Raw genomic sequence first — 16,110 nt, forward strand, 5'->3', positions numbered from 1 at the left:
GACAGCTGGAATGGTAGGATGCCGTTTAAAAATACTCTGTCTGCCTAACAATTCCAGGGATAAAAGGACGCAGCATCTCTCGAAACGCCGCGATAAGCGGCCGATAGGGAGGCAGCAAAGAGAAACCATACACGAAGGGATGGAGAATACCGATCACCAGCGCACATGCTCAGAAAGGACCCGATCGTCCCATTGAGGGCGGGCCGACGGAATCCTCTTCCGCTGGGTGTGGCTACCTAGTAGGCTTCTAACTGAGTTTTGCCGATTCCGCGGCTGCCCTGGTGAGTTGGGAACTGGCTGTTCACCGACCAAGGTAGAGAAAGGGGATCCAAGGCGGCGTCCGGGCTTCAGCGGGGCCTGGCAGCCATGTCGCTATTGTCCCCCCTAATTCCTGCCTTTTGGGTCTATTTTATCGGCTTCCGCGTCGTCCTGGAGCAGCTTTTTCGACGTCTCCGTCCGCGCTCCGTTTCCAAAGCAGGTTGGTAGATAAGCACGCGGAGCTGGGGCGAGCGCTAATGATACTTCTCAAAGCTGTCGCTTTGCTTATCTGCATGAGTCTTTTATTGGGTGAAGAAAAAGTGCAGGGGACGAGGATTCATAAACAAGAAATGGCAATTGGAGCTTCCTATTTCTTAGTTTCTGTGCTGGAAGAGTTGGGAGAAGGGCACTCACGCGTAAGGATTGTTTAAAGTTACTCCTATGAGGATAAATCCTAGCAAACTAGAAAATGCAAATACTGTAATATAAGAGATTTAAGTCGGAAGATAACTAGTGCAGACAGGGTTGAATCAGAGGTTTCATTTTGATAGTAATATTTTGCAGTAAAACAATATTTACATTTTGTACTAAAGTAAAACGCCACTTACAATAGTCTAAATAAGGCACATCTAAACTGCTCTTGATCTGTACAAGTGCAATTAATTGATGTAATTGTCTTTGTTTAGACCTACAGTATTCTATGGTTGAGATCAGTAATTTTACCCATCCACAATATAGCTTAAACTGGTTTACCTATGAATACACCTGATCACCACCTACTGAAGGATCAAGCTTCTGTTGTTTCTAGATTGTCATAAACAGTGACTGTCATTCAGTGTAAACTTTTCTTCCTTTAACTTCTTCTGCACCCTAGAGTTTCAGGATCTTAAAAAAATCTGTAGGTAAAGATTCGTATCCTCCTTTGCTTAGGGAAAGCGTATACTGGGCACACAGATAAGCCAGACTTTATCATGATTATGTTATGTGAATAGACTAGATCTAGACTGAATTTTTAGATTTCATTTAAATTAATATGTAGAGTCCAGATTCCACCTAGTTAGGTTGAGTGAAATGTGTTGATTTTGGTGTAGTATATCACTAATGGTCTAGGCCACCGGTGTCAAACTTGATCATGATATGTCATATGACATCCTAATGTTTTTTGCTGTTGTGGAGCCAGGGTGGATATGACTTGTGGGTGATGCATCCAGCCGCCACTTTTGACACCCCTGGACTCTAGGCCATTCCTGAAAGTGAATATTTCACTTTCATTAAAAAGTATTTTGGTAATATATTTATGTTGCATTTAATCTAAATATGTAATGTCTAAAATTTTAATTTCAACATATAACTTAGAAATCTTTATAAGATCTATCCTTATTTTCTCTTGAATGCATAATTATCCTAGTATATAGAGAAGATAAACTGAGAACAAATTTTGATACTGTTTTTTGTAATCCCTGGGAGTATAGTATATGAAATTATTGAATGCCATGATTTGTTTCTTCACTGGATTTGAAAACTAAAAGCAAAACATTGCATCTATTCAGGCTATAGAATTTGTTGAAGACAAATGCCTGTGCATTATGTGATTATACTGGCTTAATTACCCTTTACCAGGAAAATTTAAAAACCATTACTTCTCTGTCTTTTTCCATTTTTCAAAGTTGGGCACTAAGATGGGCAACATTATTCCTCTTGATTCCAAATTGTTGACAACAGTAAAATATTTACTAAGAAAGGACCAGAACTTTTACAATGGAGAAAAACAACAACAGTAGCACCTCTTTGTCTCCAAAGGGAGGAAGGAGGAAACTCCCCTGATGTGGAAAACAGCAAATAAAATTGTCCCTTTTCAATAGTTCTACCCACATTGTCTTACTCTCTCTTATTGCTTAGGTAACTAATCAGATAAAATGCTAATGTTCCGTTTTCACCCTTCTTCCTGAAGGTGCAGTATTATTTCTGAAACTTTATAGATGAAAGGCTACAATTTGATAGAATTAAAATTATAATACAAGTTTCAACTTATTTGTTCCTCACCTTACTCTAAATTCTGCCTTCAAATTTCAATTTTTGTCAGGTATTTTATTGACTCATTTGTCTTGCTTTTAGGACTCTGTTCCAAGAGAAAACACTACTAGGTATTCTGAATTACAGAACTTCTAACTATTTGGCAACATCCCATTCTTATATGTTGCTTAAAAGTTATGAGAAAATATAATATCACTCTATTACATCTAGGAAATGGCTCAATTGCATTTATGAAAATGCTTAGCTTTGAACTTTGAAAATAAGTTGATTTCAAAACTTTGGTTTTATTAGGGAAGATGAGGCATTTTTAACCTAATTTAAAAGGAAGAAAGAATGTACATTGAAGCTTCATTTTCTTATTGAAGGAAGACAAAGGATATTCCTTATTAACCAGTAGGGAACTTGTTGTGGTTGTAAGACACAAAGAATCTAATGGAGATCCTTTGTGCCCTTAATGTCATTGCTTTACAATGTCCATTTATCAAGAGTAGCATCTTGTACTCATTTATTATTACTCTAATATTAGTTACCTGTCAGGTAAATTTTGTCAATTGAAATGTTACTGACAGCTATTGTTTGGAAATGCTATATTAGTTCCATTTATCAAGTAGTTTATGAAGTGCCAGCTGTGATGCTGGTTATAACTTCTAAAAAAGCAAACTAAAACATCTGTTTTCCTCTTTTGATTCATATATCAGGGCAGAGTAATTACAAATGCCCAGGGGGAATGTTGATAATAGTAATGGCCTCATTATTAGCTGTAAATGTGTCATTTATGAGAAGTCTTTAAAGATACCTTGACAGTGAGAGTGAATCTCTTGAGCTAGAAAAACTAAGTAGTGCAGTTTTTCCTGTCTCTTGAGCTATATTTTTGGACAATGGTAAATGAGTGATAAAATAACTTGCATACTTAAGAAGTCTGGGTATTTGTGCAAAATGATTTGCCATATTTAGTAACAAAGATTGAGTACAAACGATTTTTACATGTATAAATATTTACACGTATACTTATTTATTGCCTATACTTTTCTTCGTATACAACAATAACTCTTTAAATTTTATAAACCATTGATTTTAACTGTATAGCAATAGCACTTAGACTTATATATTGCTTCACAGCACTCTGTAAGCGATTTACAGAGTAAGCATGTTGCTCCCAACAATCTGGGTCCTCATTTTACCGACATTGGAAGGAGGGAAGGGCTGAGTCAACCTTGAGCGGTTTAGAATCAAACTCCTGAGTGAGCAGTGAGTTAGCCTGCAGTACTGTATTCTAATCACTGCGCCACCTATGCTCTTTTTGTGGTGTATGCTTCTGTATGTTATTTATTGATCGAGATATAAACATTTATGGAAAATGAACAGTTACTAGTTATGTAAATGATAATGAGCTACCCAAAACTAATTGGGGAATGAGATCATTACATACACACTGTAAACTAAGCACTTTGCATTGTAGGTAGTCCTTGACTTACAACAGTTCATTTCGTGACTGTTCAAAGTTAAAACAGCACTGAAAAAAGTGACATGACCATTTTTCACACTTATGACTGTTGCAGCATTCCCATGGTCACGTGATTTACATTCAGATGCTTGACAACTGGTTCATGCAGTGTCCCAGAGTTATGTGATAATCTTTTGTGACCTTCTGACAAGCAAAGTCAATGGAGAAGCCATATTCAATGAACAACTGTTCATTTAACAAATGTGGCAAGAAAAGTTGTAAAATGGGGGAAAACTCATTTAACAAATTTCTCACTTAGGAACATAAATTCTGGGTTTGATTGTGGTTGTAAATTGAGGACTACCTTTGTACAATTTATTTCAGATGAATTTATTACAATTTAAAATAAATGACTTCTAGTAATTTCTTGGGATATGCCTTGCAATTCTCATGAAAATAATAAAAAGTGGTTTCTAATTATCGTCCTCAACTTGTTTTTAAACAATTAAATCTAGCTCATAGCTTTTTAGCTCTTAGATTTGTAGTAGTCTCCCCATCAGATTCAGTCCAGTTTAGCTTTTTTTGAGATCACTGGTTGACCCATCTCCCACGATATTAATTTGGGATATAGTACTTCAAAGTCTCTTATGGGGAGAACTTGTGACCATTCAGAGGAATTTTTAAAATTTCGGTTTAAACTTCTTGCTTATAGAATTTTAACCATCTTGCTTGTTCATATGTGCCTCAAATAAAGCAAACAGTTCAAAACTACTACTAGCCACAGAGAGCAGTTTACACATTTGGACATACTGAAGCAACTTTATAAAACTGAGTTTCTAAAAGCATCACAATAAATACAGCACAACTCATTTTTCTAATAAACTACTCAGTAACACAAGACATTGTTTTAAGTTAGATTTTAGATGAGCATTCAACAAATGGGCTTCCAAATTCTGTTTGTTAAAATGCTGCTAGCTTCTATCTCATATTGCTGTAAAATATCAAAAAAATATAATCGAGCTATTCAAGCATATTTATAATAATAGCCAGAAAAATATATCCATGCTTATGACAATTGGAAAGTCTCAAGAAGGGAAAAATAAATTTCACAAATTCTCAATTTATCAAAAGCTTCCTTGCTCACTGTCTTAAGAAGTACTATGTGTTTAGGACCATAAATATTCACTTACCATGGTGAGTATTTCCTATGGTCAGTGTGATCAGTCCCTAATACATTCTTATACATGGTACAGTGGGGAAAGGCAGTTACTTCTGGAGTTATCATCTATAGAAGCTTTCTGACGCTTGAACCTAGAGAGCAAACTATTCTTGAAGTCATGGATTCCTGGTATGCAGATATTGGTCAGAGATGAGCATTTATATAGTGTTGAAAGGGATTGGATAACATTTTGGTGTATCCTTGGATGTGTTGTAATTACCTCTTTTCTGCATATTTAAATTTAACATGCAATCAAGGCTATTGTACTTACTCTATTTACAATACGGTGCATGTAAGCCGCCCAAAATTACCTTGAGGTAGATGGGCGGCAATAAATTTTATAAATAAAATTAAAAAATGTTAGCAAATTATATCCCATATTCTTGTGCAGAGGGCAATTAAGTTTGGTCCAATGTTTTGTCATGAAATCTGATTAACCACTACTTGCAAAACATGTAGAAATAGTATTGCGTTTATTTAGTTTCCAAAGAGGAACATTCCAATGTTATTATTAATAAGGTAGGTTTTGTATATTTATTGAAGCATTAATTTTGTACAGTTGAACAAACCAGTCCTTTCTCATGTTATGTTTATCTGCTGCCTTTATCAGGTGCTCATTCATGAGTGAAGAATCAAAAGGGGTTGGGACAGTGGCTAAGAAGCGATGGAGAATAAAACTTTGGAAACTTCCCCATCAGACCTAAAGTTAGTGGCCCACCCAAGAGCAAAGAGTAAAGTATGGAAGTACTTTGGCTTTGATACCAATGCAGAGGGATGTATATTACAATGGAAGAAGATCTACTGCCGCATTTGCATGGCACAGATTGCTTATTCAGGAAATACATCCAACCTCTCTTACCATCTTGAAAAGAATCACCCAGATGAATTTTGTGAATTTGTGAAAAGCAATACTGAGCAAATGAGAGAGGCTTTTGCAACTGCATTTTCAAAACTGAAGCCTGAATCATCTCAGCAGGTTGTTCAGGACAACTTAATTATTAAAACAAGTCACAATTATGAGAATAAAAAGCATCAAGAGTTGACCTCAGCAGTGATTAGTTTAATCTGTGAAGGGTTACATCCTCCATCTATTGTTGATGAACCCACATTTAAGAGTCTCTTAAGAACAGCTGACCCCAGATATGAACTTCCTTGCAGAAAGTACTTCTGCACAAAAGGAATTCCTGAAAAATATGTTGCTGTTAGAGAGATTGTGTTAAAAGAATTGATAGACATTCTGTGGTGTGGCATATCAACTGATATATGGAGAAGTCATAGTCAGAATAGATCCTATGTAACATTGTCTGTTCATTTTCTTAGTACTGGTTCTTCTGGCAGCTTGGCTATTAATTCTCGTTGCCTAAAAACATTTGAAGTGCCAGAGGAAAACACTGCAGAGACAATTACAAGAGTCCTGTATGAGATATTCATTGAATGGGAAATTAATACCAAAACTTTTGGGGCTACAACAGACAATGGAAAAGACGTAGTGAAAGCTTGCTCTCTTTTAGACATCTCAGTACAGATGCCATGCTTAGGTCAGACTTTCAATGTGGGTATACAGCAAGCTTTTCAGCTTCCTAGATTGAGCAATGTCCTATCTAGATGTCGAAAACTGGTGGAATATTTTCAGCAGTCTGCAGTAGCCATGTACATGTTGAGTGAGAAGCAGCAACAGCAGAATAGTTTGCATTGCATGCTTGTGAGTGATCGTGTTTCCTGGTGGGGCAGCACACTTGCCATGCTGCAGCGTCTTAAAGAACAACAGTTTGTCATTGCTGCAGTGCTTGTGGAAGATAGCAATAATCACCACCTGATGCTGGAAGCTAATGAATGGAATACAATTGAAGGGCTGGTAGATTTGCTTCAGCCATTCAAGCAGGTAGCTGAGATGATATCTGCTTCCAAATACCCAAGAATAAGCATGGTGAAACCTCTTCTTCATATGCTGTTAAATACAACATTAAGTATAAAAGAAAATGACTTAAAAGAAATAAGCATGGCAAAGGAGGTGATTGCCAAGGAACTATCAGTGACATATCAGCATAATCCTGAGATAGACATGTTTCTTAATGTTGCAACTTTCTTAGATCCAAGATACAAGAAATTGCCCTTTCTTTCGACTTTTGAAAAACAACAGGTTGAGAACAGAGTGCTGGAAGAAGCAAAAAGTATCCTGGAAAAAATAAAAGACAATACTTCAAGGCCTGAAGAAAAATTGTTTGCGGTGTCAGAAGAGCCACCAGTGAAAAAAGCGGCAATTTCTTCAACACCTCCTCCTACTAGTGCTATCAATAATATGCTTGCAGAAATCTTTTGCCAGACGGGGAGTGTTGAAGATCAAGAGGAGTGGCATGCTCAGATTATTGAGGAACTGAGTAATTTCAAGTCACAGAAAGTTCTTGGGCTCAGTGAAGATCCACTCAAGTGGTGGTCCGATAGACTTGCTTTGTTTCCTGTTTTGCCAAAGGTGCTTCAGAAATACTGGTGCATTGTAGCTACAAGGATCTTTCCAGAACGTCTTTTTAGTTCTTCAGCCAATGTTGTTAGTGCTAAAAGAAATCGGCTAGCCCCAGCTCACGTAGATGAGCAGGTTTTTCTGTACGAGAACACTCATAGTGGATCTGAAGCTGAACCTGATGAAGAGGATGAAGGAGAGTGGGGATTGGAACAGGATCATATGATTAATTCAAGTAACACAGCAAATGGGAGCAGCAGTTTTTTAAATATGCGTGATAATGGCTTCATGTAGAAACAGTAGACTTTCAAACAAAAATTAATAGTCTTAAATTACCAAACAAACAAAAAACTATTTTAAAAATGTACATATTGAACAACTTCAACATAGGTAGGTTTTGTATGTGGAATATGTGAGTGAGTCTGGATGATGGTTGTAATTTGTGATTCAAGAAGACAAACTGGCATAAAAGTTGTAAGTATGGAGTCAGGAAAAGCTACAGATATATTTTATCATTGATTTAGAAATAGGATGTATAAATAGTAATTTATAAACAGTTGGTTAGTCACCTGCTATACAATCCCTTTAAACAATATTTTCAGCAAATATATGACTTAAGGTCAATATGCAAAGTGTTTTTGATGTAGGATTTTTTATTTTTAAAAGTTTTGATTTAAGTGTTCATGCATTTAATATTTAAAGCTTTTTAAAGGTCAGTTTATCAGAAATTAATTATGTGAAGGATCTAATGTTTAATAGACTGTTGTGTTATTTCTGATAACCAGATTATTTCTTTCTTGTTAAAGTGTCCTGAAATAGAAGTGTTAGGATTCTTATTTTTATTTGGTTATAGTGAATTCTTGGTACATGTACTGGGTATGCTATGCTACAATGCAGCTGTAGGAACCTGTAGACTTTCAGATGTAGTTGAATTTTAATACTCTTTTCTGGAGCTCCATATTATGTTTGTGGTAAGGAATAACGATAGAGCAATGTTGTCAACTGTACTATAAACTAAATGTAACCTTTCCAAAGTTAATATAACGGCAAAAATATTAAAGTTGCTCTATCAGGAAATGAATATGACATTGAATTATATCACCATATTATTACAAGTCATTAGTTTTGTAACTTGTACTATCACCAAGCAATCATTTGCAAAGCTTAGGAGTGGTTTTTTCATTTGTACCTTCAAGAAAACTTATCTATATAAAGTGGCATCATGCTTCTAGGCACCATTCCAGATGTATCACATTGATATATCTACTTTGCTAATTTATTCCATAAATTCTAAACTTCTGTTGCATTGGAACATCTGTGCCAAATGGTAATAGTTCTTATTATGTCATACCTGACATGAAATTTACTAGCTTCTAGTTCAATATCATGGCATCTCATGTCACTCAAACATGGTAGATTTTTGCTTATAAGTGTTAAAATTAATGTTCTAGACATTTATAGGGTGCTTCAGACATCTGTTCTCAACAATGGGTATATTGCTAGAGTGGTAGTCATACTTGAGAATTACCAGGCTATGGAAGGATAGACTTGGAAAATCTTTTGAAATAACTTAACACTTACTATTTTGAAGTTGGAATTTTTCTGCTGATATTCTTTTTTTTAGTTCTAATTTGATGCTTTCCTTTTTTTTTTTGAGGTATCATTTATTGTCAAAATAATTCCAACATAAACAGTTCTTGAATGCTTCTCATATTTATGCTCTTTTCCAGAAATGATTAACTACTTTATGTAGAAAATCAGCATAGAAGAGTTTTGAGACATGACACATAGATTTGTCTGTATCAGTTTATGTCACCAATATAACAAACTCTGCCCTGGAATGTACTCTTATAAATAAGAGTTGATAAGTAGATAAGTTAAGGCACTTGATTGTTTCTCAACCCATAATCAGCCTATTAAAGCAGACATGGATATAATTGTGAAATTTCCTATTCTAAATAGTTGTTAGATAAGTAAAAATGTCTGACAGAGTCTTCTGAATGCTGTTTTAGTATTGACCTATTCAGATATAGCTGATGGATCCCACTTTGAGCTTTGGTTTCTATAAAATGATCATGATAAAGAGCTTTTATTTCTATCTCATTTACCATCTTATGCCCGGTAATAGAAGGAAAGAAACAAATATGCAGATAAGTCTGCACATGTTAGAATACATCTAACATCTATTTATGTTATATTTCAAAATGGGGCACATAAAAGATTGGAAATGTAAATTTTATAGTGTAAAATAGAATTTAATCTTTGAGTTATACAGTTGCAGTATTAGTAGCTACTAGCATCTTTAGATACCAGGTGAAACATATAACTTTCAATTGTTCAATAATCTGTTATCATTCTAAATTCTACATGTGGATATAGATTTTTCATACAATATTTTCCTGTGTAAATGTAGTCTTTAAAAGGTTATTGCATTTCAAAAATTCCAACTGTAATTGGAAAAAATGAAAGAAAAATTGTCACAATACAAAATGTATTTTTTGAATTTTATGAGCCTTTAAATGTCTAGTTAATTATGATATAATTGTAATATTTAGTAAATTGTACTAAAGTTTACTATTACTGTCTTTCCATTTCTATTATGTAATTTTATAACCATACTTCATTTTTAATAAACATTTTGACGTAAAAATCATGAATTTTTTTTAAAGATTTTAACTGAATAGTTAAATGTCCAGTTCATAATAGTCTTTGGGGCCTGTTTTTTGAGACAGTGTATATCATTTTATAGAAGTACTTAGTCTATGCCTCTGAATTTTTTCCTCAGAATAAATTTCTTGACTGTGTTTCAATAAAAAACAAAAACAAAAACAAATTGTCAGTGTCAGAAATTTTAACATGAAAAAAACCAACAAAAGTGGGATGAACCCAAAATATTTTCTTTAATAATGATAATGCAGATTGAATTGTGATACTTTGTTGAAGCATAGGAAACAGATTTTATTATACTGTATTAAACTGAACACCTATAAGATTTTCTATTCATTTGTTGAAGTTCATGTTCACATGTTAAAATGATTATACCTGCCTGACCAGGAAGGGAATCAGATCTCTGGATTCAAAAAGTCCTTCATAGTCAGTTACAAAGTACTTTAACATTGAATTTTTAAAGAAATGCTATAGGATTTTAGCTTTTTTCTTTAACAAAAACACTTTATATTTACAATTAATAGAAGCAATACAAAGAGAATATATTGAATATAAAATCAGAATATAAAAATTATTAAAAGAAATCTAAAAAGTACAGATTGATTATTTAGACATTGATAACATTAATAAGATCTCCACTTCTGCTTTCCTTTTCATCTTATTTTATCATTCACTTCCTTCTGTCCCAGCTCCTGCATTAAGCTATAGTGTGTTTATATACTTGTAATACAAGATAAAATTTAATATATGTGATAGCTCTGAGTACATGAAAGGTTAAGCTGTAATAAAGTATTAATCTATGGATCTGAAAGACTCATTGTTGCTTTTTAGTTTTTCAGTTATTTAAAAGGAATTTTAATAGGGACTCACATCGTCATGGACATTGCCCACTTACAATCACAACTTTTTTTGTCTCAGAGTTTTTTGTTTTTTTTAATTTGCATTTATATCCCGCCCTTCTCCAAAGACTCAGGGCGGCTTACACTATGTCAGGCAATAGTCTTCATCCATTTTGTATACTATATACAAAGTCAACTTATTGCCCCCCAACAATCTGGGTCCTCATTTTACCTACCTTATAAAGGATGGAAGGCTGAGTCAACCTTGGGCCTGGTGGGACTTGAACCTGCAATATTGCAAGCAGTTGCTGTTAATAACAGGCTGCATTAGCCTGTTGAGCCACCAGAGGCCTTATCGTTAAATAAGTTAAATAAGTTAAATAAGGCTTGCACAAATGTTTGTAGCATTCAAATATTTGGTGGATCTTCCTGAATTGTGTGTTTCAGAGCTAGTCTTGGTGTCAACGGTGATAATATATACATTGGAATTTGTATACTGATCGAGATCAACTCTGACAGATAAGAAATGAAGCTACAGAAAACATGTTACTCAGTTATTATTGGCTAAAAATTGGGGCCATGTGTAAAAGTTACATCTTCTAATTATGAGAAATATCTCTTGTATGTCTTTACAACACTGGCATGTACTGTACCTGCATCTGTTAGCCTAGCAGATATAATCTTTAGATTTGTGTCACAAATATGGAAAAATAAACGGATGGTAAGACTATGCAAAAATTTCCCTTTTTTGCCTGCAACTAGAATAGATAGATAATAATATGATAGGAATATAGGTGTTGATCTTTACTAAGTCGGTTAATGCAGCAGTATTTATGTTTGCATGGTGCCTAATTTATTAGACTTTAGATCGCTCAACAGCCTCTATTCTGGTCTAAAACCATAGTAAATTGATGTCTTTCATCTTTTAACAATAAGTGAAATGGGCTTAATTTTCAAAGGAAGGTGTGTGGTAATAGTTCCCTTGATCTATTATGTTCAAAAACACACACAAAACATTTTCACACAAATGGGATTTGACGTTTCACATACAAACTCAATCTATTAAAAAAATCCAGATGGCTTTCTTATTGCTACAATAATTTAGGCTTTTTTAAATGTTCTCAAGGCACTTTATTGGGAATTTCTGTGGCGTTTTTTTTTTCATTTGTTTTCCTTGTATATCAAAAATACTGGCAATCTTGTACCTTGATCTTCAGATCCTTCCTACTTTTGTCCAATATAACAGTACATTTCATCATCTGCTTTTTCAACATAGAAGAGGTTGCTCTCATTCAATATTAAAAATATCCTTCCCTTCTGTTTGTTTTTTCAGTCTTGTTTCATCCTTCTCAAAGATTATTGTAAAATGCAGCTGATTGTTCAGTAAGATCAGATTTTTTTTCCTCAAGTTTTTAATACAGTTCATAATTTTAAGACAAATAGCTGGATGACAAAATCTGTGTCAGTTCGAATAATCTTTTTTTCTGAACATAGGTTTTTTAAAGAAAAATGTGTATTTACGTTGTTATCTGCACTATTGCTAGAAAAATGTTTTGAAGCAGGATAATTCATATTTTTTCAAGTATTGTCAGAAACAATTTTTATCAGAGCAATTCCAATGCTCAGTAGAATACAAATAAGGGATATTATTTATTTATTTGTTTGTTTGTTTGTTTGTTCGTTCATCCATCCATCCATCCATCCATCTCGTGGTTTAAGGTGACTCTAAGAAGTTTACAGTGTGAAGCTGCTTATCGTCATCCTGCTGAAAGCGGCAGTATCTGTTCTATGTTATCTCTTATCGATGGGAATTTCAGGATTTTATGCTAGATTGGGAAATAAAGAACAAAATGAAAGAAGAAGGAAATTGCAAATGATATCCATACATGTAATCATAAACTGGGCTCAAGGAATTCTTTATTTTCTAAAATGAAAATTTTAGAATGCTCCATTATTGATATGAGGCAGTCTTGTGAGGACTGCTTATTTATTTGTGCTTTCTTTCTTAGATAAACTCCTATAACCTTGGGTTAAATATGCTTTCAACATTTCCAAAATTTTAGTCACTTAATTGGTTAATTTGCTTTGCAGTTTTCTTTTCTGATATATGTTGAACATTGCCTGGAATCAATTGGGCAATTAAAATAGTTTATGAACTAAGCAAATACATAAAAATAGTTTATGAACTAAGCAAATACATAAAAAATATATCTGGGCAGTTTAAAAATTTGGAGTTATAAATTATATGGTTTTCTTATAAAGTCTGAACTTTACAGAGTTAAAAGTGACGAGATTATAATAATGTATGGAAATAAGTACTGGGACCATCCCAGAAAAGATAGAAAAACCGATAAATTTGCTCTCTAACTTAGCCATTCAGTTATATACAATATGACAACCACGAGTTTCATAATGTACTTTGATTAAGTGCATGTATTAAGTATTGTGTTATAATATAACGGTAGGGGGTAGGAATAATTTTTTTCTGGTTGTCACAACACTCAATGTCTACAACATATGTTCTGTACTTTATCCACTAAACTTTTCCACCCCCTGGTAATATTGAACATTTATGAATTTATAAAATTAATTTCAAATTATAACCTAATTCTCTTCATGTAATGACAAAGCACATTGAAAGAAGCAAAATTAAGTGATTTGTGTTTATAGTAATAGTTTTATTTTTCACTGTACTCTTATCAAATTAAATAGAACTGCCAAACAATCACTCCCCAGATCAATCCTGAGCTATAAATATTTTCTTCTACTTTTATGTTAACTGTTACAGTATATTTACCTATTTATCAATATTTTATATCAATAAATTCTCTGCAAACTCCAAGTTAATCATGAAAGATATTTATTAAATACTGTAATTGTAAGCAGTTGATTTTCTTTGTAATTTAACTATATTTCTGATGTGAAGGACTTATTTAAATAGCCAGGTATTGTGCATTAAATGACCTCAATATATAACTCCGTCTTTTTTTTGTCTCAATGTATTCTTAATGGCTTAAAGCTGGCAAAGGAGTAAAAGTTTTCTCTTTCGTAAGGCATTAGGAAATGTATGAATGGGAGAAAGTTTATAGTCATTCTTTTTAAAATATATCTTAAAGAACATTGACATAAATTATGGAGCATTTTATGGAACTAGAGTGTAGAAAGGTGAGCGTGATGAATATGGTATATGATAGAAGTAAAGCATGTATGAAAAGTCAATGGACTTTTGTGATTCAATATTAGGGAGTAAGATAAATATTTCTTCTTGGTTGTTTAATGAATTTAAAAATAAATACCTAGAGAATTCTTTGGTAATACCAAAAATATGTTGAGTGTAGATGCGAATGTTTGCATATTATTATCTATGCTATATTATTGCCTGAAAACTTGACATACAAATTGAAATAGAGAAGTGAATAATAGGTAGTCTGTTGCAAGGGATACTGTAAACAGTTTTGTTTGGAGAAACAAACTGACTGTTTCTAAGAGATAGATTCTGCCTGTGAAATCAAATGTTCCACATGTAGGAGAAGGGACAGAGAATGAGTGGAGTGGAAGGTGAAGGTGAACACCAAGAATATAGTGGCTGGCTGGAGTTAATGAGTTAGTTAAAAGGGGGAATTGAAACAATAAAGACTCAGCAAATCTGTTGACCAATACAGATCATATGGCTCAGATTCTAACAGAACAGAGTAAGTATATCACTGTTTAGTTGTAGATAACATGACTCCAAATTATCATCTAACCAATCTGTTGGCTATTATAAGCCAGCTATTCACCAAACCCAAATGAGAAATTGGTCAGCTCACTCTTCCAATAAGAAAATTCTATAGTTAAGGAGCAGGCCAAAATCTAATCTAGTCCTCCAAAATTTCACTGAAATCCATTGTGAATCCACGTGGTAAACTCTAAACGTCTCTAAACTTGCTGCCTTTGTTGCCCAGCATATTTTCATGTTTATTGAGAAGATGTATGGAAACACACTAGTCTAATAATCTGTACCCAATATCCTTCCGAAAGGGAAAACTTCTGAACCTGGCCCCATGTTCATTCGGTTTAGCTCACGCTGGTAAAAGCCTGTTATTAAGGCTTATTAAGAACACAGTAGCCTGCAATTACTGCAGGTTCGAGCCCGGCCCAAGGTTGACTCAGCCTTCCATCCTTTATAAGGTAGGTAAAATGAGGACCCAGATTGTTGGGGGGGGCAATAAATTGACTTTGTAAAAAATATACAAATAGAATGAGACTATTGCCTTATATACTGTAAGCCGCCCTGAGTCTTCGGAGAAGGGCGGGGTATAAATGTAAACAAAAAAAAAAAATCAACTTGTGCTAATTAGGCTGTGCTGAAGCTGAAAGGGACTGTTTCTTCTTGCTGCTTGTTGCAAGGAAGTAAATTGCTGGGAGGCAGAGGCCAAAAGGTGAAGGCCAGTGGGTGGGAGGGGCTACATTCGGTGTATAAGACGCACCCAAATTTTCACTCCCTTGGAAGGGAGTGCATCTTATACTCCGAAAAATACAGTATTCCAGTAGAGAGAAGTTCCTTGAAGATGGGCTCCAGCACGAATCTGAAAGCTCAGAAGACTAAACCTTTGGTCCCGGTGACCAACTCAGGTTCGATCTTGAGACATTATCCTAGGACACTTATTTATTTGCTTTTATTCATGAAAGTGACCGATATACCTAATATACCATTTCAATTTAGTTCACTGGTTTTAATTATTATTTGCAGCTGCAACAGTCAGTTTTTGGGCCATTTATTAAAATGTGATTGAGAAACATTTCAAAAAATATCAATTTTGATAATACTGATTTTTAAAAAAAAAACAATTTTCTTATCATTGTATTGCTATTATAAAGTGCCTTGGGAAACAATTGCAACTATAAGCATCACTGTAATTAACATGTGAAATGTTGGTCACTGTTTTGATGAGCAATTTTTTTTGTTGCAAAACAGTTCCTAACTATTTTATTTTGTCTTTTTGGGCAGTTTTTCCTCTTCAGAATGGTAATGTTGCCATGGTAACTGGAGGAATTAAAGGAATTGGTTACCATACTGTGAAGAATTTGGCAAGACTTGGAATGCACGTTATAATAGGTATTACTGTTATGTTAATATCTGTTAATTGCATGTTTTTATCCTGTTTATTAAATCCCTCCAGAAATATCTCAATAGCATTTTAAATCTAGT

At 34.1% G+C, this 16,110-nt stretch overlaps 1 protein-coding gene across 3 annotated transcripts in view; it reads left to right on the forward strand.

The window, feature by feature from the left end:
* Positions 1-222: 222 nt before the first annotated feature.
* Positions 223-16,110, forward strand: part of ZBED1 (zinc finger BED-type containing 1) — a 163,888-nt gene continuing 148,000 nt past the window's right edge. Inside the window, exons 1-2 of one of the 3 annotated variants that reach the window (XM_058185671.1) lie at positions 223-478; positions 15,910-16,017. In XM_058185671.1, coding sequence (XP_058041654.1) covers positions 367-478; positions 15,910-16,017 — 220 coding nt within the window. In that variant the 5' untranslated portion in view covers positions 223-366. Of the gene's footprint in view, positions 479-5,565; positions 10,911-15,909; positions 16,018-16,110 lie in introns of those variants that run through there. The other 2 variants (XM_058185669.1, XM_058185670.1) reach the window with 2 other exon arrangements.

The sequence above is a fragment of the Ahaetulla prasina genome, chromosome 5, assembly GCF_028640845.1.
Source record: "Ahaetulla prasina isolate Xishuangbanna chromosome 5, ASM2864084v1, whole genome shotgun sequence".
NCBI classification, from domain to species: Eukaryota; Metazoa; Chordata; class Lepidosauria; order Squamata; family Colubridae; genus Ahaetulla; species Ahaetulla prasina.